Source organism: Ctenopharyngodon idella, chromosome 5 (assembly GCF_019924925.1).
Source record: "Ctenopharyngodon idella isolate HZGC_01 chromosome 5, HZGC01, whole genome shotgun sequence".
Taxonomy (NCBI): Eukaryota; Metazoa; Chordata; class Actinopteri; order Cypriniformes; family Xenocyprididae; genus Ctenopharyngodon; species Ctenopharyngodon idella.
The window spans coordinates 42,068,086-42,094,699 of NC_067224.1; the positions used below are offsets into that span (position 1 = coordinate 42,068,086).

The 26,614-nt window shown below is 35.5% G+C and overlaps 1 protein-coding gene across 6 annotated transcripts in view; it reads left to right on the forward strand.

Moving 5' to 3' along the window:
* The first annotated feature begins 272 nt into the window (after positions 1 to 272).
* LOC127513165 (colorectal mutant cancer protein) overlaps positions 273 to 26,614 on the forward strand; it is a 107,196-nt gene continuing 80,854 nt past the window's right edge. For 2 of the 6 annotated variants that reach the window (XM_051894762.1, XM_051894764.1), the window contains exons 1-3: positions 274 to 439; positions 1,972 to 2,216; positions 2,324 to 2,538. In XM_051894762.1, the coding sequence (XP_051750722.1) occupies positions 318 to 439; positions 1,972 to 2,216; positions 2,324 to 2,538 (582 nt within the window). In that variant the 5' untranslated portion in view covers positions 274 to 317. Of the gene's footprint in view, positions 440 to 532; positions 551 to 1,971; positions 2,217 to 2,323; positions 2,539 to 17,624; positions 18,262 to 26,614 lie in introns of those variants that run through there. The other 4 variants (XM_051894768.1, XM_051894763.1, XM_051894765.1 and 1 more) reach the window with 4 other exon arrangements.

A 26,614-nucleotide genomic window follows, 5' to 3' on the forward strand; every position in this document is an offset into this window, starting at 1 on the left:
AACTGTTTTTGTGCAACAAACTTTATTAACATCATAATTGAACCTCAATTAACATATTAAAATAATAATAAAAAAAATTGGCATGACCCCTTTAATAAAATAATTTTTTAAAAAACTTCCATTTTAATCACTTTTTTTTTTTTTTTAAAGTTTTGGAGTGGTAATATAATATCTATTATGTTTTATAACATGTACACAAATTAAAACGAATATGCAGTTGTAGATATGGCATGTTCGCCTAAACCAGTGTGCAGCTGCTGAAGCATGGAGCGTGTGTTTGTGCGCGCGCCCCAGTGCGAGTGCGTGCGTGCGTGTTCATGATGGCGGCGGAGGTGAGCGGCAGCAGCGGCAGCAGCGACTCGTCCAGCACCGCGGAGGAGGAGCGCGTGCGGCGGCTCTTCCAGACGTGTGACGGGGATGGAGACGGGTACATTAACCGGTCAGAAACCACACTAAACTTTACTCTGAGGAGTTTCCGTGCAGAGTAACTCTAATAAAGATTCGTGAGGCTGAGCAGCGGGACGGGCGCGGTGACGTCACGAGCGTTTTAGTATGTATGAATGATATTGTACGATTTAATTCGTGACAAGAAGGCAAAACAGACACATAAACGTGTGTAAAGTTTGTTTGGACGGACCTAAAGTTGTGAGAAGCGCGTTCGCTGTATCGTCGGAAGTGACAGGAAATGTTTCATCCTCATCCGCTAAAGTTTGGGGTTTGTTTATGTTTCTGAAGTTGTAACTTTGTTGGATTTTCTGGTATACATTCCTGTCGTTTGATGAATTAAAGCTAGTCTGAAGCCGTTATATTACGTTCAGCTTTTTATTCTGTTCTAAAATCGCAATAGCATGCTTCAGTGTGATTTAAAATAGATTGATATTATTGAATGTCATACAGTATTTGTACAGTTATTGACTCACTCGATCTTAAAAATGTCATTGCGTTAAAATATTAAAGCAAGTGTCATTTGTTGTTAAGAAAGATGCACAAACACACCCAGAAAGAAGTTTGATAAAACATAAAATAGTGTTGAAAATAAGTGCTGTGACATTTCATTGTGAAACATCAGCAAAAAATGATCATAGTTAAAGTTTGTGTCATTTATTGTAGACACACAAACATACTTTACGAGCTAAACATTTGACGAAAAGTAGTTTGTTAATTTTCAAATGATAAAGAATAGATCTAGTTGACTACAACATATCATGCGTTCAAGTCATAAAAATAACACAGAATCATTTTTATTTCACTTGAAACACTTCTTTATGCGTGCTTCTTTAAGCAAACTTACATTTATTGTCTGTAAGCTCTTTAAAGGGAACCTATAATAACAAGATGTGATATAAGTCTCTGGTGTCTCCAGAATGTGTCTGAAGTTTCAGCTCAAAATACCCCACAGATCATTTATTATAGCTTGTCAAATTTGCCTCTATTTGGGTGTGAGCAAAAACACGCCGTTTTTGTGTGTGTCCCTTTAAATGCAAATGAGCTGCTGCTCCCCGCCCCCTTTCCAGAAGAGGGTGGAGCTTTAACAGCTCACGCTTCGGTCGCTCAACAACAACAAAGCTGGAGAATCTCACGCAGCCAAAATGTGGATTGTCAGTAACGGTGTTCCACTTGAAGGCCGCTTTGTGTTTGGGAAATATAGTTAGTAATAATTCACCCTTCGCTGGGAGTTTGATTGACAGACAATCTGACCAGTCATAACACAGAATCGACCATTTTGTCCAACAAACCAGACAAGAGACTTAGATTAACGTTGGTGGACTTGAACTTGAAAATGGTGTGTATTGACGTCTTTCCGTGGTTGAAATGACACTCCTTCTGATGTTCATTCATGTTTATTTGGTGCTGTAATTAGTAGTAAAGAGGTAGAAAGATGTCTAAATACAATTCGGGGCGATTATAAATGTAAAAACTGGTATAAAATAAGCTGATCTTGAAACTCAAGCGTCTCTTTCTCTTGGTCAGGAATGATTTGTTGATGGTCTGCCGGCAGCTGAACATGGAGGACTCGGTCGCAGAGATCATGGGTCAGCTCGGCGCCGACGAGCGAGGAAAGATTTCCTTCGAAGACTTCACACGCTGCCGCATGCAGCTGGTCGGTGAGATCCGGAAGGAGGAAGGACAGCTGTCGCTCCTCTCCAGCGACTCGGAGAAGAGGAAACTCCGGGAACGCGTCGCCTCCTGGCCGACCAGCAGTGAGAATAGTTTAGGTATGAGTTTTTCCTGTCCAGATCTCAAAATTAAAGGGACAGTTCACCCAAAAATGAAAATCCTGTCATCAATTACTCACCCTCAAGTTGTTCTGTCGTTCCCGCAGGTGCTCGTGAGAGTTGGGAGTTTGATTCTGGAGCTCGAGATTTACAGAGTCCAGATCTGCAGTCCCCGACACAAGCACATCCTCCGCAGCAGAACTCTCCGTTACTCCAGAAGCTTCTGGAACAGCCTTCAGCGGGGATACACAAGCTCCTGTCCCAGCCTCCCTCCAGCTGCAGCGGCGCTTTGGGCGGAAGTTACCTGGAACTGGCCAATACCGTGAGTCTGACCACTGTTTAACAGCTGACATTGATTGATTGGTTGGAATTGGCAAGTGCTATTTTATTTCATATGAAGTGCTTTATGGGAACGCCCAACAAAGCTTTCCTCCATTGGCCGCCAGTCATTTTTACCAGGTTTGTGTAGTAAGACAGTAGCTATGTTTCCATTCATCTATTTTAATGCTCATTTTGGGATCTCCGCTGGATGGAAATGGCAAGATGCGCATAAATTCTAAAAATGTGCATCAATTGAGGTGGATAATATTTTATCAAATAAGAAGACGTGCACATAAAACACATTTACTGAATAAATCCCTCGATGTGCAACCAATCCCTCGTCACAGGCTGTGATTGGATAACTTGACTAACCAGTGGACCAATCGCATCGCAGCATCTCAGATCAGTCAAAGTCTGTCATCAGAATGATTTGGTTTAATTCCCTCCAGAAGCGTCTCACATGATTGTGTTCCCAAACACCAGCATCCGAACGCAAGATCACATGACAGCGTTTATTGTGTTTCGTCTGACGCAGATTCATTTTTATTTCACTTGAAACACTTCTTTATGCGTGCTTCTTTAAGCAAACTGTGAAATATGAGAAATTTAAACAGTCTTACATTTATTGTCTGTAAGCTCTTTAAATGGGAACCTATAATAACAAGATGTGATATGAGTCTCTGGTGTCTCCAGAATGTGTCTGTGAAGTTTCAGCTCAAAATACCCCACAAATCATTTATTATAGCTTGTCAAATTTGCCCCTATTTGGGTTTGAGCAAAAACACGCCGTTTTTGTGTGTGTCCCTTTAAATGCAAATGAGCTGCTGCTCCCGCCCCCTTTCCAGAAGAGGGTGGAGCTTTAACGGCTCACGCTTCGGTTGCTCAACAACAACAAAGCTGGAGAATCTCACGCAGCCAAAATGAGGATTATCAGTAACGGTGTTCCACTTGAAGGCCGACAGTCTTACATTTATTGTCTGTAAATCATCGAATGATTTGGTTTAATTCCCTCCAGAAGCGTCTCATATGATTGTGTTCCCAAACACCAGCATCCGAACGCAAGATCACATGACAACGTTTATTGTGTTTCGTCTGACGCTCATATGATGTCAAACTCATTTATGATGGAGGAGAAAAGAGCCTGATTGAAGAAACTTACATTTTTATTACTGATATTTTTGCACCAGTTTCCCAGGAAGTGGTGATTTTGTTCTCTCGAACATGTGATGGAAACGCTGCTTTATTCTCAAATGTTTTATGCGATATTCCAATTTTGCATAAATTCACAACTTTGAATGGAAACATAGCTAGTGATATTAAAGGATTAGTTCAGTTCAGAATAAAAATTTCCTGATAATTTACTCACCCCCATGTCATCCAAGATGTTCATGTCTTTCTTTCTTCAGTGGAAAAGAAATGAAGGTTTTTGAGGAAAACATTCCAGGATTTTTCTCCATATAGTGGACTTCACTGGGGTTCAACGGATTACGCATTACGTAATCACGTTGGAAAGGTCACGCGTGACGTAGGCGGAAGTGTGTACAAAGTGAACGTCAAAGACTAAGTTAAACGGCCTTTACAAAAACAGGTAAAACAACGATTTCGTATGATTTTGAAGTTGGAGGAGAAAATGAGATGGAGTTTTTCGCTCTACCGCGGTACTTCCTCCTACGTCACGCGTGACCTTTCCAACGTGATTACGTAATGCGTGGAGCATCACAGAGCAGTGCAAGATGAGCATTTGTGGTTAGAAAGTATATAATGTTTATTTATTTTAGAAAATGACCGATGGTTTCTCTAGATAAGACTCTTATTCCTCGTCTGGGATCATGTAGAGCTCTTTGAAGCTGCACTGAAACTGACATTTGGACCTTCAACCCGTTGAACCCCAGTGAAGTCCACTATATGGAGAAAAATCCTGGAATGTTTTCCTCAAAAACCTTCATTTCTTTTCCACTGAGGAAAGAAAGACATGAACATCTTGGATGACTTGGGGGTGAGTAAATTATCAGGAAATTTTCATTCTGAACTGAACTAATCCTTTAAAAGACCAAATTCAGTATACTCAGATATACAGGTGAACCCAGAATATAAATGCAACACACATTTTCTTGTTAAGCGTTTATCCACAGACAACCATTTCATCCTCAAATACTTATTACCACAATACAAAAAAAACAATTATCTGAATGCATTTTAGTGGTCATTAAAACCGACTAATTTATTTCACAGTTTCGTTTGATTGATTTTTGGGGTGAAATGTGACCTGGACATGTGTTTTGTGAGATTTGCTCATCAAGAGCGAATGAAAGCTTGACCTGTGAATCATTGAGCCTTTATAATGCAGTGTGTTTGTCAGTCTGTAGATGGCGCTATTACTGTTATTACTGTGATAAATGTGAGTGTATCTTATCTAGGTGGTTTTGCTCCTTTGTCACACATCTTTTTCCATGAATTCAGTTTAATTTCCTGATGTGATAACTTCTGGTTTTAAGGCTTTGGGACGATGAAAGCAGTCTTTCCTGTCACGACATGTTATCAGTTTGCTCATAAAGATTAGTGAGATGTATCATGTTGTTTTGGGTAAGAGTCCTTTCTCGTGAATGAAGATGAATGAATGATATCAGCAGGCGTTTGTAGTGCCATCTGCTCATCAGTCGCCTCTTGTTCAGCGTCTGGTTTGAGTGAAAGTGAACGAATCGACTGCGGTTTGTGTGTGTGAATATGATGTCTGCGCTCTCCATCAAGATCAACCTTCTTTTCTTCGACCCAAACGCAAAAGCATGACATTATATTCTGCTTAAAGAAAAAAAGCCTGTTTGTAGGACCGTTATGATTATTTGCATGACATTTAACCCCTGTATCCTTGTTACTGTACACACGTTTTTCTTCTGAGATTGTACGTATTTCTCGCTCTCAGTGATGGTTTTCAGGAGATTTTTATTACATCAACAAAATATATTTTTTGAGATTTTTATGAATAACTTTTATTATGATAATAATAATATTATGAATAACAAAAAAATATATATAAATATAATTTACTTTTTGTTATTATTTTATATATAAATAATTGTCAGGAAAAAACAATAAATTAAAAAAACTAAAATTATATATATATATATATATATAAATATTATTTTTCTAATTAAATTAATATTTTATTGTTTTTTTTTTTATATATATATATATATATATATATATAATTTTTGTAATTACATTTTAATATTTTATTTTATTATTGTTACATTTATTATATAATAATAAAATATAATATTATTTTTGTAATATTAAATTTTAATATTTATTGTTGTTTTATATATATATGTATTGCTATATTATTTAATATATAATTATATTATTTTATTAAATTAAATTTTAATATTGTTTTATGTTTATATATATATATATATATATATATATATATATATATATATATATATATATTTATATAATTTTATATAATATAATATTTTTCTAATTAAATTAATATTTTATTGTGTTTTTTATATATATATATATATATATATATATATATATATATATATATATATATAATATATGCTATATGCATGTAACTATATACTTGTCATTATATGGTAAAATATGAGGACATGTAAGATTCACCCCTTTATCTGTAATGCACCAATGTTCATTATAATGATTACACAAGATGCAATTTGCTGCCATGGATTCTCTGGAGGTTTGTGTGTGTGTGTGTGTGTGTGTGTGTGTGTGTGTGTGTGTGTTCGGGGTGGTTTGTTCAGTGATTGTTGTATTATCAGCATCTCTGTTCTGCTCTACACTGACATATGGCATCTATTAGTGTAAGTGACGTCAGAGAGCGCGTGTGAGCGTTTATAGTGATGGAGGAATGTGCTCGTGTCATGTGATGTTTTAACAGCTCCGCTCCGCTGATGTATGGCCGTTATACAGCGGATCAGGTTACCGCAGTAAAGCTGTACGGAATCATTAGAGAGGACATTACGAGCGCGAGTTGGACCTCTGTTTGTCTTTTTATGTGCTTCTGCAGGTTTATTCTGCTTTAGGAGGAACATTTTAGGCTGTTTTTATATGCGGATGTTGTATTTCAGAGGCGGTGCTTTGATTTCGTGCTGCTCAGAGTTGGTTTTATTTTTGTATTGTCAAGCTGAACACTTGCATTAACTCTCTGTTAAAGCACAGTTATAATGTGTGTTGTGAGTTTTGTGATGTTTTGTTGAGGTTGCGTTCAGCTGTTTCTGCTGTAGTTTACAGTTTTCTTCATTAGGCTGCATCTGTAGGTTTTATTGAGCTGTTAAAGACGCTTTGCGGGAATGTGTGTGTGTGTGTGTGTGTTTTATGTCCATCTGCTTTTCAGTCTAATTAATCTCTTTAGGAACCAAGTGCAAGATTGATTGATATTTTTTTATTTTTTTTATTTTTTTAATTATTTCTTTTTTTTATTATTTTATTTATTTGTTTTTTAAATGCTTTACAATAAGGTTCCATTAGTTAGTTCACATGAACTATAATTGAACAATACTTCTAGCATTTATTAATCTCAGTTAATGTTAATTCCAACATTTACTAATACATTATTAAAATCAAATGTTGTATATGTTAATATTGTTCAATAGACCTGAGCTGACATGAACAATGAACAATGAACAGCTGTATTTTTATTAAATAAGATTAAAAAAGTTTAATAAATACTGTAACAGCTGAATTGCTCATTATTAGTTAATTTTAGTTCATGCATTGTAATTGATAAAGTATGTTTCTATATGGATTATTTGAAAACGATTATATCAAGTATATATTTGCTGGAAATAAGGTTTCTATAACATCTAAATTTTAGACTAAATTCTTCATACCACAGCAAAATTTTAGGCTAACTAATGCAAGTAAAAAAGTATAAAAAATTATTGAAAATAAGTAAACAGTAATACAATAAAAGCAAATTGCAAACAATAGGACAAATAAAATAGAAAATACAGCTGCGAGCAGCAATTATTGGGGTTCAAGCGCTTTAAGGTCTTTAAGCACATGCATAAAAAGTTATTATGTTTTAATTAGCAAACCTGTAACCATCTCAATCATAGATGTAAAAGACCATTTACAGCCAATACAGGCAATTTACCATAGTAAATTTATAGTTTTTAAAGCTTTTTAACAGTTATTAAGGTTGAGCCAAAACCTAGGACTAGTTCGCCAAAGTTGTTTTTTGAAATAATCTCCAATATTTAACGAATGATTCGATGGACAGCGGCGGTCCTAGAGCGAAAGTTGCTCAGAATGAGGAGTTCTACCATGTGGTACGAATGTCGTGGGTGTGCGTGAAAAATCACGACCCTTTACACGTAAAAAACGCGAAGACGGATTTCTTTCTTTCGAATTATCACAGATCTCTAGGGCCGTGAGTCAAACCGGCCCAGCGAGTTTCATTCCGACCGGCCTCCGTTAACCTTGTCTGATAGCAAATTTCATTGGCCGATGGCGGACATGTTTTTTGAGATACGTCAGTGTCCTCATAGACCGTCATGGCACCTTGGACAAAGACACTGCATGCCAATTTTCAAGTCGATCGGACTAACGGTGAAGTAGTTATAGCTATTTTCATGTTTTTTTTTTCCTGTTGTAGCGCCACCAATTGGCTAGTCACCGCATCCTTTGACCACAGAATGAGCTCTTACATAGGTGCTGTAAATTTTTGTAAATTTTGTAAATTTTTTTGGTTTGGTTCCGATCGGGTCAAAAACCCAGGACTAGTTTGCAAAAATAGGTTTTTCAAAAAATCCAAAATACCTGAAAATTTCGTGAATCCGAAGCATATTGTCTTGAGTTAAGGATTCCGACGATATAAGACACTGGAGTCCACGCCTAACGGTTCAGGAGTTATGAACCATTTCATACTTTTGACCACTGTAGCGTCCCCGTCAGGCCGATCGGGGCGAGCCTTGGTGACTTTGTAGACAGTGTGTTTAAAATAGTAATTTTATCTCTATTATCATATTTTCATAATCGTTGGAAGCCGAAATGAAAACTCATTCGATTAATCACACAGCCCTAGTAAGACGCTATAAAACTTTTCTTGCTTGCTTTCCTCTTTCTGAGAAACTCTAACTCTGTTACGAAAGATTTCAGCACCTGCCCTATATTGGATCAGTATTGAAAGGTCTGCTGGTATTTAAACCTGTCTCTGTCTCTTTGGTTTTCTCTGTCACTTCATCCTCCACTTAGAGCCCAAATTTCATTATGAGCATTATCTGCTGTGCGCTGCATTCTGCTAATGTCCCCATCTCACTAATGCATGTAGGCGATCTGTCAAAGTCACGTTTAGTGGAGCGCACTGCAAATCATCTTCAGGTTTTGTCAATTCACGTCGCTCTGGTTTCCAGTACATTGTGTTGAGTGTTTCTGTCTTTGTGTTGTATGCCATTGTTTCCAACTAGAACATCTTCTAGGTTTAAAAAGAGTTTCTGTGGTGAAAAGTTTTTAATGTTGTTTATATGTCTATGTGGTGTCGACACCATTGCTGAGTATTTTCTCCTTAAAACTACAGTGAACCTTAGAAAAAATAGATTGAGTTCAAATTTAAATTTTTTTCAAACAAGAAAATTTTTCATTTTATTAGTGTCCGCAAAAATTCTGTCAACTATGGTACTAACCAAACACCCCTGAAAACTAAACAATGGTTCATCCCAAAACCATGTGAACAGCATCATGTGAAGTAATTTTCTTCTGCGACGGATATTTTGAACACATTGTGGTAAATATCCTCTTATTTTTTTCTATATTTTATCTCCAATTACCTATTGTTATTAATTGCCAGTCAACTATGTTGGGTACATTGTTATAATTAGAAATATTTTATGATTTTATTTCAAATAATGATTAAAATGTGAGGTTAATCTGATCAAGAATATAACATTTGGTTGGCCAGACAAGGCCTGTCATTGAAATTGAGGCAAAATTGACTATCAACTATGTTACTTATCATCTATGTTACCGTCATAGTCAAGTATGTTACTGGCATCAACTATGTTACTATCAGAGTCAACTATGTTACTGTCATAATCAGCTATGTTACTTGTCAGCTATTTTACCATCATAGTCAGCTGTGTGACAGTCATAGTCAAGTATGTTACTGTCATAATCAGCTATGTTACCATCATAGTCAAGTATGTTACTGTCATAGTCAAGTATGTTACTGGCATCAACTATGTTACTATCAGAGTCAACTATGTTACTGTCATAATCAGCTATGTTACTTGTCAGCTATTTTACCGTCATAGTCAGCTGTGTGACAGTCATAGTCAAGTATGTTACTGTCATAATCAGCTATGTTACCATCATAGTCAAGTATGTTACCATCATAGTCAAGTATGTTACTGTCATAGTCAAGTAGGTTACTGTCATAATCAACTGTTACTTGTCAGCTATGTTACCATCATAGTCAAGTATGTTACTGTCATAGTCAAGTAGGTTACTGTCATAATCAACTGTTACTTGTCAGCTATGTTACCATCATAGTCAAGTATGTTACTGTCAGAGTCAGCTGTTACTTGTCAGCTATGTTACTGTCATAGTCAAGTATGTTACCATCATAGTCAAGTAGGTTACTGTCATAGTCAAGTAGGTTACTGTCATAATCAGCTATGTTACTTGTCAGCTATGTTACTGTCATAGTCAAGTATTTTACTGTCATAGACAAGTATGTTACCATCATAGTCAAGTAGGTTACTGTCATAGTCAAGTAGGTTACTGTCATAATCAGCTATGTTACTTGTCAGCTATGTTACTGTCATAGTCAAGTATTTTACTGTCATAGACAAGTATGTTACCATCATAGTCAAGTAGGTTACCATCATAGTCAAGTAGGTTACCATCATAGTCAAGTATGTTACTGTCATAATCAACTGTTACTTGTCAGCTATGTTACTGTCATAGTCAAGTATGTTACTGTCAGAGTCAGCTGTTACTTGTCAGCTATGTTACTGTCATAGTCAAGTAGGTTACTGTCATAATCAACTGTTACTTGTCAGCTATGTTACCATCATAGTCAAGTATGTTACTGTCAGAGTCAGCTGTTACTTGTCAGCTATGTTACCGTCATAGTCAAGTAGGTTACCATCATAGTCAAGTAGGTTACTGTCATAGTCAAGTAGGTTACTGTCATAATCAGCTATGTTACTTGTCAGCTATGTTACTGTCATAGTCAAGTATTTTACTGTCATAGACAAGTATGTTACTGTCATAATCAGCTTTGTTACTTGTCAGCTATGTTACCATCATAGTCAAGTATGTTACTGTCATAGTCAGCTGTTACTTGTCAGCTATGTTATCATCATAGTCAACTGTGTGACAGTCATAGTCAAGTATGTTACTGTCATAGTCAAGTATGTTACCGGCGTCAAGTATGTTACCGGCGTCAACTATGTTACCATCATTGTCAACTCTGTTACTGTCTATTGTCATCGTTATTATCATTTGACTGATTATTTGCAAATTTAAATATACAGACTGCTGCTTTTATTATTATTTCAGGGTATAGTTTGTCCACATGGACTGGAGTTTTGCATGACATTCTTAAAACCATTAAAATGATCTTTAAAGTAGATTTATGATGATAATTTTCTTGTCCTTGTCCTTAGTAACATAATTGAAAAACTCACCAGGGAAAATGTTTTAGTGATGTATTTAATGATTAAGCTTTGCTTAACTAGTTACACTGACAAAATATATAAACTGAAATTATTAGTTGATTTATTGAGAAAGCATGTAGTTTTTGCTCTTTTTTGCTGATGTGAAATGTACCCTAAACAATAGAATGACTCACCTAGCTAATGTTAACACCTTATTGTAAAGTCTTACCATTCTTCTGTTACATAACAATAATGTTTCATATATTAACATTAACTACATTAGTTAACATGAACAATACTTCTGCAGCCTTTATTAATCTTAGATAATATTATTATAGTAAATTACTTGTGTTATTACACTTGTATCTGTTATGATGCTCATTTTTTGCTAATGCATTAATTAATATTATCAAACGGGACTATTGTAAAGTGTTTTTCTTACATTTTCAAGCATAATTTCCTGAATAAAGTAACTGTGTTGTAAAATGATTTAACGAGATTTGACCAATGATTTGATATTCCTAATGATTTCAACATGACATTTATAATGTTATCTGCAGTAATGTTCATCATAACTCAAAGTTTGTCCGTCTAGTTATAGTTATTCAGCCAAACCTGGGAATGCTGACAGATCCGGCATGTTGTAAGACCTTCCCAATGTGCTTAGCACAACAAGATCCAGCAATCCCATCAGCGCCGCCTCATCTGTCACCACTGATTCACGACTGATACACACCATTTAGCTTCATCTCATTATTGGCTTCGTTAAGAGCTCAGAGCATATGCACGTATATCTCAGCTGATGAGAATCTCAATCAGTGCTCCGAATGCAATGAGGCAACAAGTGATAAGTTATCTAAAAGTTATGCGTGCAGAAGTTTTGGTTGGAGCGGCAGATTTTTCGCTCAATTGGTTTCTTTTTCCGCCAAGTTGCATTGGGTAACATCTCACAAATAAAACAACTGACTTCAAGCACAACTATGCAATATGCTTACAAAATCTTGAACAAATTTTTAATGTTTTTAAGGGTGAAGATATCAGTTTTCCTTGTCCGGACATCACTTTTGGCCACTGCTGAATATACACTACAATTCAAAGTCTGGAAATACTAATAATTTTTGTGTTTTTGAAAGAAATTGTCATGTTTATTCACCTCAGATGCATTAAATAGATCAAAAAGAAAAGTATTATTTCTATTTCAAATAAATGTATATTATTCAAATTCTCTGTCCATCTCATTGACATCTTTGGTATTCTAGCAGTCAGTATATATTATTGCTATTATTTTAGTTTTTTTGTTTGTTTCTGAAATGACACGTTTTTGCTTTGCTTTAGGCGAGGTCAAAAACAAACAAACAATCAGAACGATCACTCTATTTGTGTAGGACTGCTCACTTTGAGTTGTTAATTTGTCTCTTTTCGTTCTGTAACCTCATTATACCGAGGACCTGTTTGCCGAGGGTTCACGGTCTCGCTCAGCGTCGCTCTCGTGTCCTTCAGCCGCAGTTGTGCTGTATCGAGCAGTTTTTGTGTTTTGCTGCTCGTTTAAAAGGCCAGACGTGTGTTTTATCCTTTAGAGGACAGATGAAAAGACGTATGCTCACCATGGGAATGGTTTGAAATGATAAATGTGTGTACAGTTTCCTCTCCTGCCCACACACACACACACGCACACACGCACACACACACACACACACACACACACACACACAGACACACACACACACACACTTACTGTGTTTAATTATCTTTCCAGAATGGCACAATAACAGCTCCTTCACTGCAAAAATTACTTAAAGAGGTCATGACATGGATTTTTATTTTAATTATTTTAATTTTCATTGAGGTTCACTTAGGTTTTTTGCACGTTAAGCGATTGAATGCCTGTGGGCGGGGCCTATGGTACCAGTGGGCGGGGCCTATGGAGCGCTGATGTAAAATCTCGTTGATGTTTTGCTCTGGAGGCGGTCATATGCAAATTTATTTTCCAGAATGCACACTTCAGAAGTAGTGTGTCATCCAGGTACTTTTTGCCCACTCTTTTATGAGCACTGTGAATTCTTCTCACATACTGTTTTTCACCTACTATATAGTAGGGTAGCATGTGATTTCGGCTGCAGCCTGTGTGTGTTGTCACTGTTGAATTCTGGGTAAAGACCCTGGAGTGAGTTCCAGGCCACTGAAGAGGGTGTGAAGCCATATTGTGAGAGTAATTGTGCACAGCAGTGATATTCCCCGAGTGTGTCTTGATGAGATCAGCAGTACGGAGGGGTTTGTGGGAGGTTTAAAGGCTGAGAGGTTTTTATGGCGGTGTGTCGGTGACCTCGAGAACTGAAAAAGAGGAAATGTTCAGGTCGGCGGTCACTCGTTTGAGGTGGAGGGAGATGACTGCACTGCTGTTATAAAGTGACTTTCCTGCTGCTCTTTTAAACAGTGACCTGCTTCTGTGGCGTCCATCTTTAATGACCTAATGTCATGTGTTCATTCCAGTCCACTTATATCAGAGACATTAATTAGATGGGAATCTAAAGCGCTTTTCCACCATCGGGCCAAACCGTTCTCGTTGCTTAACCAACCGTACTGAGAAATTTGGGCTGAGAACGGTTTGTAATCTAATCAAACTCAGGTGGAAATATAACTTGTTTCTTAACATTCTCAGATCCGTTCAGCTCGACGGTGGAAAAGCGGCTTTAGATTCCCATCTAATGAATGTTTTCGATATAATTGGACTGGAATGGACACATGATATTTGGTCATTAAAGATGAACGTCACAGAAGCCGAAACATTAATTAAAATGTTTTGTTTATTATATATATTTTTAATATATAAAATGTGTATAATGTATATTTTTATGTATATGTATTAAATAATTAAATATTCAAAATGTTTGTATGTCTTGCCGTAAAAAACTTGCCCATAGGGATAAAATAAATTTCAAGTTAATTACTAAAACTATTACAAAAATCTTTTATAAAAATCTATTTTTGAATATTTTAAATAATATTTTTAGGGACAAAATAAAGTTTGTTACTTTAAAATTATTTTTAAATTATAAAAAAAACATCTATTATTTATTTATTTTATATACTCATTTTTTGATACTAATTATTATTAATTTATTAAATTATTTATTTATTATTTAATTTAAAAAAAAAAAAAATAATAATTTTTATTTTTTTTATTGTCTGTAAATTATTTTGTTTGTATATGTTGCTGTAAAAGCCATTTGCCCCATAGGAACAAAATAAAGTTTGTTACTTTAAAATTATTTTTATATAATTCAAAAATTATCTATTGTTAATAATAATTAATTTATTGTATCAATTGTGTAAATAATTTATTGTATGGAGCAGGATTCTTAAGAAAATAGCAAGCTTACACGAACAAACCATTAATAAAATAGTGCAGACAGAATATGAGAATGTCTAAAATGAACAGTGCAGAATAAATGATTTCTGAATAAATTAAGGCAGTCTCTAAACAAACAAGTAATTAAGAAGATGGAGACTGAATGCGTCAGTAATAGTGCTTTTTAATGCTTATATGAGATGAGACGAATCTAAATTGTCCCTCCGATTGTGTCGGTCTGTGGATGGTGTCTCGCTGACAGGGTTCAGAGGATTCTTGAATTATTCATCCGAGTATTTTGGTATTTGGAGGTTCAGAGTGTATGAATATTTCTAGTCTGTTTCTCTCTCACAGCAGCACATTTCTGATCGCTTCAACTCTTGGAGAAATATCGTCCAGAAACCAAAAATATCAAACCTTGAGTGCGTTTGTGTCTGAATGTGAATGTCGTCGTAATGAAACCTCAGTGTATTTTGGGCAAATGATGACTGAACTTTGTTTTTGGGTGAAATGATCCTCCTGACAGCTTCACTAGAGGGAGCTGTTGAACTCATTATGTAACTCATCACTATTCGCCTCTTTTTAAGCATATAAACTCAAGCCCATAAACTCAAGCCCATCTCTGTCTTTACATGTAAACATACGAGGAGACCTCCGGTTCAGACTCTGGATGTGTAATCGGCTCTAATCGTGCCGTGAGAGTGATGCAGTGTGTTTTTCATTGGTTCTGACAGAGTGTTTGATGAAGACTCGTCTAACACAATGACACACACCTATAATTAAGTATGTTACACAGAGTCTGTGCCAAGAGAGCGATATAATCTACTTAAGAGCCTCAGCCAGAGAAACAGCAGGGAAAGTTCTGGATCACGGCCAGCGTGTGTCTCAGAGACGAGAGCAAACACAAATGAAACATCAGATGCTGGGTGTTAAAGAGACAGTGCTCCTAAAAAACAAACAGGTTTTTCAGACAGATGTGTATAGTCCCGCTGTAAACTCACAGCATTAAGGGCAGTGATGGGAATAATGGCGTTATAAATAAACGCCGTTACTTTTTTCAGTAACGAGTAATCAAACGAATTACTTTTTCCCCGTTACAACGCTGTTACCGTTACTGACAAAAAAATGCTGCGTTACTATAATTGAGCTGAGTACCAGAATACCCTTTGTGACATGCTGGATCAAAAATATGTGAAAAGTTTTTCTAGCCGACTAGTAGTTATTCATTTATGCCATTAGTTGACTTTTCAAGCTTTCTATAGATATATTTCTCATGTCTGTGAGGCAAGCAGCCGCTGAGTTCTGGTTCATTTAGACGCACTCCAGTTCACGTGCAAATGATCGCGCCGGCGCCTCCATGTCATGATTATGTTGTCTGTTATATTTGCTTCTTATTTATTAAATCCAGGCAATTGGTTGATGAAACATTGATTAAAATTAAGATACAATTTTTACAAAACGAAATTCACTTTAAAGAAAGGCTTTCTACAAAACAAAACTTAATGAAGTGGTCAAAATCATGTCTGACCCACTCCATGTCTCCCGATACATTGCGCATCTTATGATGTATTTATGATCAAGCATAATTTATTTTTAGACTTATATTTAATATTGGGGGCATCCAAGTTATTTGACATATTATTTTTTTTTAAAAAGTAACACAATAGTTACTTTCCCTGGTAATTAGTTACTTTTATAATGATGTAACTCAGTTACTATTTGTGAGAAGTAACTAGTAACTATAACTAATTACTTTTTTAAAGTAACGTGCCCAACACTGATTAAAGGTGCAGTATGCGATTTCTCAAAATCGTTGTTGAACACGGTTGATATTTGAAATCAACCCAAACAAACACATCCCTCCCTTCATTTCTCTGCCTCCAAAAGGCACGAACACGCAATGCAAGAGTGTCTCTTTTATCACAGCAGAAGCAAAGCTAAATAATGCTTTGCGAAGATGATGAGCAAATTACTTTTTTTTTTTTATGTCTCTCGGCCATCTCTCTTTCTACAGTCTTCCTTCAGATCTCCCTCTTGCTCACTCTCTCCTCCCTTATCATGAGTGGACATGCCCCCTACCGCTGATTGGCTCACACTCTTTCCTCCCTTAACATGAGTGGACACACCCCCTACTGCTGATTTGCTCACTCTCTCTCCTCCCCTATCATGAGGACACACCCCCTACTGCTGATTGTCTCTCCTCCCCTATAACGAGTGGACACGCTCCCTACTGCTGATTGGCTCACTCTCTCCGCCCCCATCATGAGTGGACACGCCCCCTACTGCTGATTGGCTCTCACTCTCCTCCCCCTTCATGAGGACACACCCCCTACTGCTGATTGGCTCACTCTCCCCTATCATGTGTGGACACGCCCCCTACTGCTGATTAGCTACAAGTATGTTGTGCTGTTCGGTCTGATCCACTTTCAACAGCGTTTTTAAAAAATCACTTACTGCACCTTTAATTTGGTCAGTTGACCAGTCAGGATTAGAAAAACGACATGAAATACATCTTAAAATAGAAATCATTTTATATAGTATATATAAATATATATATAATATACCTTTTTTTTAGCATTTTGTCCAATGTAAATCTTATGCCATCAAAATTAAAAACTATATGAAATACACTTTGAAATAGAAATTATTTTATCAGCCATATATGTCTCTCATTCCTTTTTTAGCATCTTGTTTGATGAGCGCCACATTTTAAGAATGAGAAGTTAAATATAATGTGTATGTATAATTAATATTATAACTTTATTTATTTAGTGTTCCATGTTTTTTATACACATTTTTATTATTTAAATTTTTTTCTAGTTACACTCAGTTCTAGTCTTTTCTACGAAGTTTGATTCCTCCACAGAATAAAAACTAAAAAAGCTAATTGAGACTTTTTTTTATCTCAATTCTGACTTTTTTTCCCCTCAGAATTGAGAATTTTTTAATAAATAAAGTCCAAATTGAGGAATATAAACTCACAGTTCAGAGATTGTGAGAGAAAAAGTTGCAGTTGTCTTTTTGTTATGTGGAGAATCATGCTTACATGCTTGTGTGAGTATAACTGTTAAAATGATTTTTGTTATTTAGAAAATCCTTTGGCTGTTATCCCAAACAACTGGAAAAATAATAGAAATGAGTTGGTCAGAAAGCTTCTGAGAGCAGAGCTGCATTAGAGTGAGGGAGTGAAGCGGAGTGACTGATCATATTCCAGCCGAGGGGAATCTGACGGGCTGAAACGGCCCTGAAGGAGTCACACACACACACACACACATGTGTGTAAAACACTCCTCCTGCGGCCCCATGCAGCTGTGAGGCCCTGAGGAGGTCTCTCTCTCTCTCTCTCTCTCTCTCTCTCTCTCTCCCGCCCTCCCTCGCTCTCTGTGTGTGTGAATCAGAGCGGTGCAGAGCTGCTGCCGGGAGTCTCCGGCTGGCTGGCGGAATGTGCGGAGTGGCGCACCGGTGCTCTGTGTGGATTTAACCGTCTCACGTTTGGATTACCATTGGGATTGCTTTGGGAATATTGCCGGATCGTGCTTGTGAAATCGAGGATGAGCTGTCAGCAGCGCGTGTGGATTACAGAAGCAGGAGGAACCTGAGAGGGGACGCGTTTCTCGTCGACCTCGGGCGTCTGCCGACCGTCTCCAGCTCACGCTGGAATACCGTGATTAGCTCCAGGAGTTTAGGGACCATGAACTCCGGAGTGGCTGTGAACGCTGGCAGGGAACCGGTGGCCGAGGGAAGTGAGGTAAGACGCTGGTCTGACTGCGGCGCATGGCTCTAAAACGATGTGTGTGTCGTCTGACCGACACACACACACACACTCCGCTCACACTGGGAAAGACTTTTGACGTTGTTAAACTTGTTTGAGATCTTCAGAGGAGCGTTGCAGTGTTTCATCTTCGTGCACCAGATCTTCTCACATGTTAACTTCAGGGTCCGATCGTATTGGAACGCCCTCCTACACCAGATATATGACTGCTGAAATCATGTCACACGCGCTTGTTTCAAACTTTCCTATTCACAGAATCTAGTGTGCAGAGATGCAGTTAAATCTGCATTGAAATAATTAGGAAATGTTGTCAAGAAAATGAAAATAAAGTGAAAAGTGCAAAATATATTAATACACATTTAAATTTTTCTAAGGTCTTTTCTGAGTGAAATTACAATGTCAATTATAAATTACTTTTTTATTTTGAAAATAGTTATGCCATCAAAATGAAAAACTACATGAAAAACACCTTGAAATAGAAATGATTTTGTCAGCTATATATGCCTCTCGCTGTTTTTTCAGCATCTTACGCCATGAGCACCACATTTTTATTTTATTTATTGGGCTCCATGTTTTTTAATACACATTTTTATATTCAGTCTATTTTACTAGAACGCTCAGTTCTAAAGTCTTTCATTGGATGGACTCCTTATAAATCATTATAAATTACTATTATTGAACCAAATCATTCTGATGACAGACTTTGACGTTTCAGAACCACCAAACCAACATTTGAGATGCTGCGATGTGATTGGTCCGCTGGTTTGTCCAGTTATGCACATCTCGGCATTTCCATCCATCATTTTTTTTATGCAATATCCCAAAATGTGCATAAAGATAGGTGGATGGAAACATAGCTACTGACATCTTGAGTGGACGCAAAAGAAAAATACATTTTCCATCTTGTCGTGTGTGTTATGAGCTGCTGTTGTTGCCGTCGTTTGAGTTTCAGGGATGTAAGTGAGTCCTGTTTTCCTCGTGCCACATGTCGCCAGAGCGCTTGATCCAACACCAAACGACACTTATTAGGGAACACCTTTGATTTGGACCTGCTAGCGTAACATTTTAATTGTCCAAACACGTGTTTTTCTGAAATGTGCTGCTCCGAACAGCTGCTGCTTGTCAAGGAACGCTGTTTTATGGCCGAGGGAATAAAGGCTTACATTTAAGGATGTTTACAGATGTTTCCGCTCACATTGATCAGGGATTGTTCTTGAAGTGAGGAGTCTTAGAGCACTTCAGCAGCGTCTCTGGGGGTTTTACCTGCTAAATGATGGCTTACTGCATGTGCGTTGTTGACTGGGACAGAAATAATTGTGAACTGTCCATCAGTTTGTACAAAATTAAATGGAAGTCTCAAGGTCAAATCCTGGAGAATCATACTGTTTGTATATTCTTAAGAGACCGAGTGAAATGGCAGATGTCATTGAATTTATTTTAGCCAATTGAATCATTTTATTTATTTATTTTTAAAAATGAGTTTGATTTATTTTTCATTATTTTTTTTCATTTTTATTATTTAGTTATATTTTTTTAATAAATTTTTTTTTTTTAGTTTCCCGTCAAACTCCCCAGACTAAGCAAGTAATTTAACCATTCATTTACTAATTTAGTCATTATTTATTTTTTAAAAATAGTTTTATTTATTTTTCATTAATTTATTCCATTTCTACTATTTAGTTACATTTAATTTTATTATTTATTTAATTTTATTCTTTTATTTTTAGTTTCCCGTGAAACTCCCCAGCCTAAGCAAGTAATTTAACCATTCATTTACCAATTTATTTATTTATTTATTTATTTATTTATAAATTAGTTTTATTTATTTTTTTATTAATTTATTCTGTTTTTATTATTTGGTTATATTTAATTTTTTTTACTTTTTTAGTTTTACTCCCCAGACTAAGCAAGTAATTAAACCATTCATTTACTAATTTAGTCATTTATTTATTTTTAAAAATTAGTTTTATTTATTTTTCATTAATTTATCCCATTTTTATTATTTAGTTATATTTAATTTTATTATTTATTTAATTTTATTCTTTTATTTTTAGTTTCCTGTGAAACTCCCCAGACTAAGCAGGTAGTTTAACCATTCATTTACCATTTTAGTAATTTTAGTTGGCCAAACGCTGTGATAGTTGCATGTTTTGCAGTTTATTGCTGTAGCGAAGTATTTCTCATTTTTATTTCATGTAGTTGACTAATGTTAATAATTGGAACTTTATAGTAAAGTGTCCTTAAGATTAAAGTGAGTGTTGTGCTTGGCAGGTTTTAGGATGACAGGAATCTCTCTGTTCTCACGCTGGACGGCCGGAGACGTGAGACAGACTGTCTTTATATCTGTCCTCCCTGCAGGCAGACGGCCAGAGTAAGAGCGTTGTTTGATAAGCACAGGGCCGCTGTCTATTTTTATCTCTGCTGTGCCTCTTCACTCTGATTTAGTGCCGTGTTCAGGTCTGGAGCTGTAGTGTACGTCGCTAAAAAGGCACTTTAGATGAGAGGATATCTGAACACTCGTCGTGCGGCTGTAGGGTCAGCAGTGAGACAGACGGAGGACTGACTCCAGAGGCCCGTAACAGAACCCGCAGAAGTGCTGACTGACCCTGACTGACCCTGACTGACCCTTCATCTCTACTATCTCAACTCGTACTGAGATGAAACACCTTGACTTACAGAAACAGACACTGGAGCACATGGTGAACGAGACTTTTTGATGCATATGTCAAAATATTTTTGCAATTATTAATGCATTAATAATGTATTATTATTATTATTTTAAATGCTATATTATTATTATTATTATTGCAAAATTCTTATTATTTTTGTTATTGTTATTAATAAAATATAATTCTAAAAAGCTATAATCATTATTATTATACATTTTTTTTTAAATAATTTTTTTATTATTAATATTGAAAATTACAAAATGTTACAATAAATTCCTATGATAATGATATTGTTTTTATTATTAGTAGTATTAGTATTATTGTACATATTGTTTTAAGTAAAAGCTGATTTATTATTATTTTTATTATTATTATTATTATTATTATTATTATAAATGTCATATTATGCTTATATTATTATTAAAACATAATTACAAAAAGCTGTAATAATTTATTAATATTATAAATATTATTTTAAATAAATGCATTATTATTATTATTATTATTATTATTATTATTAAAAATAGCAAAATAAAGCTATAATAATTTGTTATTATTAATAATATTATTGTACATATTGTTTTAAGTAAATACTGTATTATTATTATTATTATTAATAATAATAATAAAATATAATTACAAACGCTTTATTTTTATTAAATTGCTTTAAAGAAATGCATTATTATTAAAATTACAAAATAAAGCTATAATAATAATTTATTTTGTTATTAGTAGTAGTATTAAACATTAAGTAAATGCTGTATATTATTATTATTATTATTATTATTATTATCATGATTAAAACTGCTATATTATTAATGCTTTATTATTTTTAAAGAATCACATTAAAAGAATTACAAAAAGCTGTAATAATTTATTGTTGTAAATATTGTTTTAAAGAAATGCTTTATTATTGTTAGTAGAATTATTGTACAAATTGTTTTAAGTAAATTATGTAATATTATTATTATCAGCTTTAATATCTGTTATATCTGTTGTCATTATTATTTTTAAATATAATTACAAAAACTATAATAGTAAAACATTATTTTTTATTATTATTAAAAAATAATTATAAAAAGATAGTTATTATTATTTTAAATGCTTTTTTAAATAAATATTAAATTAAATAAAATTATATATATAAATTATATATATATATATATATAATTTTTTTTTTAATTATTTTAAATGATATTTTTAAAATAATAATAATATTATTATTATTATTATTAGTATTAGTATTATTACTGTTATGAATAGTTTTAAATAAATGCTGTATTTTTATTATTAATGTGTTATTAAAGGTAATAAGAGAGATTAGCTTGGACTGACGTGTAAAAGCTCATTGTTTCTGTCCGTCTCTCGGGATCTGAGAGTCTGTCAGAAGCGGATCTTTCCTCCATCCACATGCCGTGTCACTCCGTCTCTTTCTCAGCACAGCATCTCTGAGCTGTAGTTCAGGCTCCTAATGTCCCCAGATTTACCGGCGCCTCCTCAGCCTGACGGACGGCGGGGGGTAAAGCTCGCGCTCCATCACGGCTGATGCGGTCGTTCAGTAGAGACGCGGCTCGTAAAGCCCTCGGCGCTCTGATCGATGTGATGGGAGATTGTGAAAGCAGAAGGAGAGAGCTTGTGTTGTGACGGCCGCTGTGATTTATGACACCTCTGTAGGGAAGACAAACTCACTCGAGAGGAAAACGCCGTCCCCGCCGCGATTTACAGGCCCTCCGCTCAAGAAGCCTTGAACAATGAGCCAGTGTAGATATGACACCGGCTTTTATTTTATACAAATTTACAGCATGCTTTATTAAACCCGCGGGGATGGTAAATCCACAGTGTTTTATTGGGTTTGTTTGTCTGGAGAAGGAAGGCGCACAGCAGCTCATTAGTTAATAACATTAATGAATTGATGACGTTTACCTGTGTGGAATTTATGCTTTTGATCCTCGGCTGTTTAGATAGCATAGTCAAAGTCTGGTGTCACTTTTCCACGCTTTTGTCTTTTTGATATATATATATGAAGATTATATTGACTAATTGATGTCAGTTAGACATTTTCGTGTCATTTATACATGAAGTTTGGTTCATAATGCTCAGATCATGCTGGTGTAACACAGCAGCCGAAGAGCTTCGCAAAGAAATCCTGCTGGAAATTCATTTAAATATTGATCAGATGTCAGATGGGTTCAGGAGTCAGCTGAGAGACGATTCTGAAGATGTTTGACGCGTGAGTGTGCTGATGTTTAAATGATGAACTCGTGGTAGTAATATTGATGTATGATTTCACATGCTGCTGTTTCCGTCAGGATGGACGTGAAGCTCTAGCGGGTGACGACAAGAGCTTTTTTCATGCATTGTTCATGTTGTGAAGGCATGACTGTGCAGTTGCTAAGAAGTTCTGGGTGGTTGCTAGGTGGTTTGCTTTCTGGCACACAGCTGGACTAGTTTACAATAGATTTTATGGAAGTTTTGACATTTTTATCAGAGGTTAGACACATATGGGCCATTCTACACGTCTTGAAACAATTATTTTTCCACAAATTTTGTATGTATGAAAATTGTATAATATCCAAGGTATACATTAGTTAATTCTCATATTGTATTTTCAGAAAATTTTGGAATATTTTTCCTCTCCCCAAATTTGTCACTACCGAAACACAATAATAAATAATTTAATAAGAAGGGTCACATTGACCTATTAAGATTTTCTACCTTTTAAATATATTTTTTGCTATTTTTTTAAAAAAAGTTTTCACAGGTAAATCAATAACAATTACAATTTAAACAATATTTCAAGTGTAATTTATGAGATTTGTTGTATTTTGAATCCAATCTTTCTTTGTAAAATTCATAAAGTTTATCAAACTGATTTCAAAGTGAAGAATTCATTAGTTTGAATAAACATTGAACCAAACACTATAATAACATCTTCGTTGATCATTCAATATACTTTATTTTTGACAAAACATCCCATGTTTCGGTCGTGACTGCACAGTTTCGGTAGTGACAGTAATGTGTCGGTAGTGACCACATCACATGACAGGATTTTAACTCTCATATTAAAAAATATTAAAATACTAATGATTTGCATAACTGTACTAAAATTGTGTTTATATCCCCCAAATAAATGTGTTCCTTTGGTCACTACCAAAACAATGATGACATGTTTCAGTCGTGACTGTTTCGGTAGCGACAATTTTAGATAGTTTTGAGCCGTTTAAAGATGTTAATCAGCACATGGTTAGCTAGCACAGTTCTGAACAGTTAAACACACATATAAACTACATTTTATGGAATAACACCCAAAAAAGTTTGCTTAATTGCAGAAAAAGGGTGTTCGGTAGTGACGTTCCTTAAAGTTACACACAGATTTTCAGACTTTTGAACACATTTAACTCAAATGTCTCTATCTACTCTGATGATACTTAGGTTTTCCCCAGAAGACAAAATAAGTGCAATTTACCCTGATCTTCAAATTCAAAAAGTTTTCATCTTAATACATGGTATGTCCTTCTGGAGCATCAGTGAATGTTTTCACCTACTTTGTTGAATGTAGTTTTATCACCATCTAAGAGTCCAATAAACCAGATCTGGCAGAACCATTTTTGAGTCTGTTCAGTTTGCTTATGGTTGCGTTTCATTTTGTAATGTGTTGGAATAATTGGTGCTGTTGTGGATTTTAAGAGTCGTAATTGATTTCAGAGAAACGGTCTGCTTCTAGTCAGCACTGATCTGTTTGTCCTGATTGTGTATTAGTTTTGTTTAAAAACAGCATTTCCTTTTCATCTGGATGCTCTTTCCTGACTCTTTCTTTGTCTGTTTCTCTCTCTCTCAACCTCAAACCTCTTCTATTTATAACATTAAAGTCTGATGGTCTAAAAGCCCTGACGTGTGTGTGTGTGTGTGTGTGTGTGTGTGTGTGTGTGTGTGTGTGTGTGTGCGTGACTCTGAGGCCTCTGAGCGAGTGTGTACAGAGATAATTCACCTTTCACAGACCATTAAGCTGGAAAACGAACGTGTGAGCACCTCAAGTACCCTTCACCCCCTTCAGTCAAAATAAACAGAGTATTTACACTGCAGCCTCAGCTCATAAAAGCACCTCTGAAGACAAAACGCCCTTTATTTCTGTTCTGATGTCGTGTTTTCAGATGGACGTTTGTGTCTCGGGTTTCATAGGGGAATATTTTTTGGGTTTTTTTAACCTACTTGGAGAAAGAGGTCTAAAAAAAATCTCTATTTTCTGTCAATAATCATAATTAGATGATATTTTGCTTGCTACGTTGATATTTCTAACCAAAGATGTGATACTTTAAATACGAAACTAAAACCACCAGTAGGTGGCAGCTTAATGAGTGAGTCATTCATTCAACCGATTCATTTAAACAGCTCATTCATTCTGAAGCAAGTGACTCCAATTCGCATACGATCCGTCCTAAATAGTATTTGAAATTAGAATTAGTGTGTCCCAAATCATAGTATGTTGAAATGAGTATTCCGAAGGTACCCGGATGGTCTACTGTTCCTGGTTAGAATTCGAAGTGCAGATCTGTTCACGCTCTAATAAAACAGCTAATGTTGCCTACAACCCATTGTGAGTTACAACTACAAACGCGAATAAAAAGTGTTAAAAACAACAAACATGGCGGATGTGTGTGACCGACGGTTAAGTACACTAAAAAATGCTGGGTTAAAACAACCCAAGTTGGGTTGAAAATGGACAAACCCAGCGATTGGGTTGTTTTAACCCTGCAACTACCCAGCATGTTGGGCAAACATTTAACCCAATCGCTGGATTAAAACAACCCATTCGCTGGGTTTGTCCATTTTCAACCCAACAATTACTGAATTAATTAATCTTTTGAAGGAATCGGGTAAGTGATTGATTCAGTGACTCATTTACAAAGAATAAATCAGTATCGGCTCACTCATTAAGCTGCCATCTACTGGCAGTTTTAGTTTCATATTTAAAGTATTTCTTTGTTTATTTAAGCAATAGGGTAAGTGTACCCATTAAGCCCATGTACCCTTTAAGCCCACTTTCAACTCTGAAATCAAATTAAAAAAAGTGAAAATTATATTTTATGCTGGCCATTATTTTAACAAATCCAGTGATTTGTTACTTAACTGACATTTTTTTTTGCATACTAATCACAATGTTGTCAATGTCAGTGTTGAGTTAGCCCCACTCATGGGCATGCTGTCTAAGGGTACCCCGTACAAAGACACCCAAAAACTTTGGTCTTTCGGTACCCTTCAGAAATCAACACATTTCTGCACTTTTCAGCCATTTCTTTGGAGAGTACACTGATATTACGTCAAATAAGAGATAAATGTATTGTTTTTCGTCTATGAATAAATAGTATTTTATCATTTTATATCGTTTTTCTTTAAATGGAAAGATGAGTTTTATTAGCTTGCGCACAAAGCTAATCTCAAGGTCAAACCATTAGCCTTACTGAAAGATGGACTGCCAAAGAATTAAGCATGTGAACTACAAACAATGAATGATTTGTCATTCATTTTACACTAATTTACAAATAAATACATCTTAAATTGTTTTGTAGAACAGATTATTTTCATGAATTAACTTTTTTTTTCTTTCTTTTTTTTTTCTTTAAATGGTACAGCGCCACAAAATGCATGCAAACTGTAGCCAA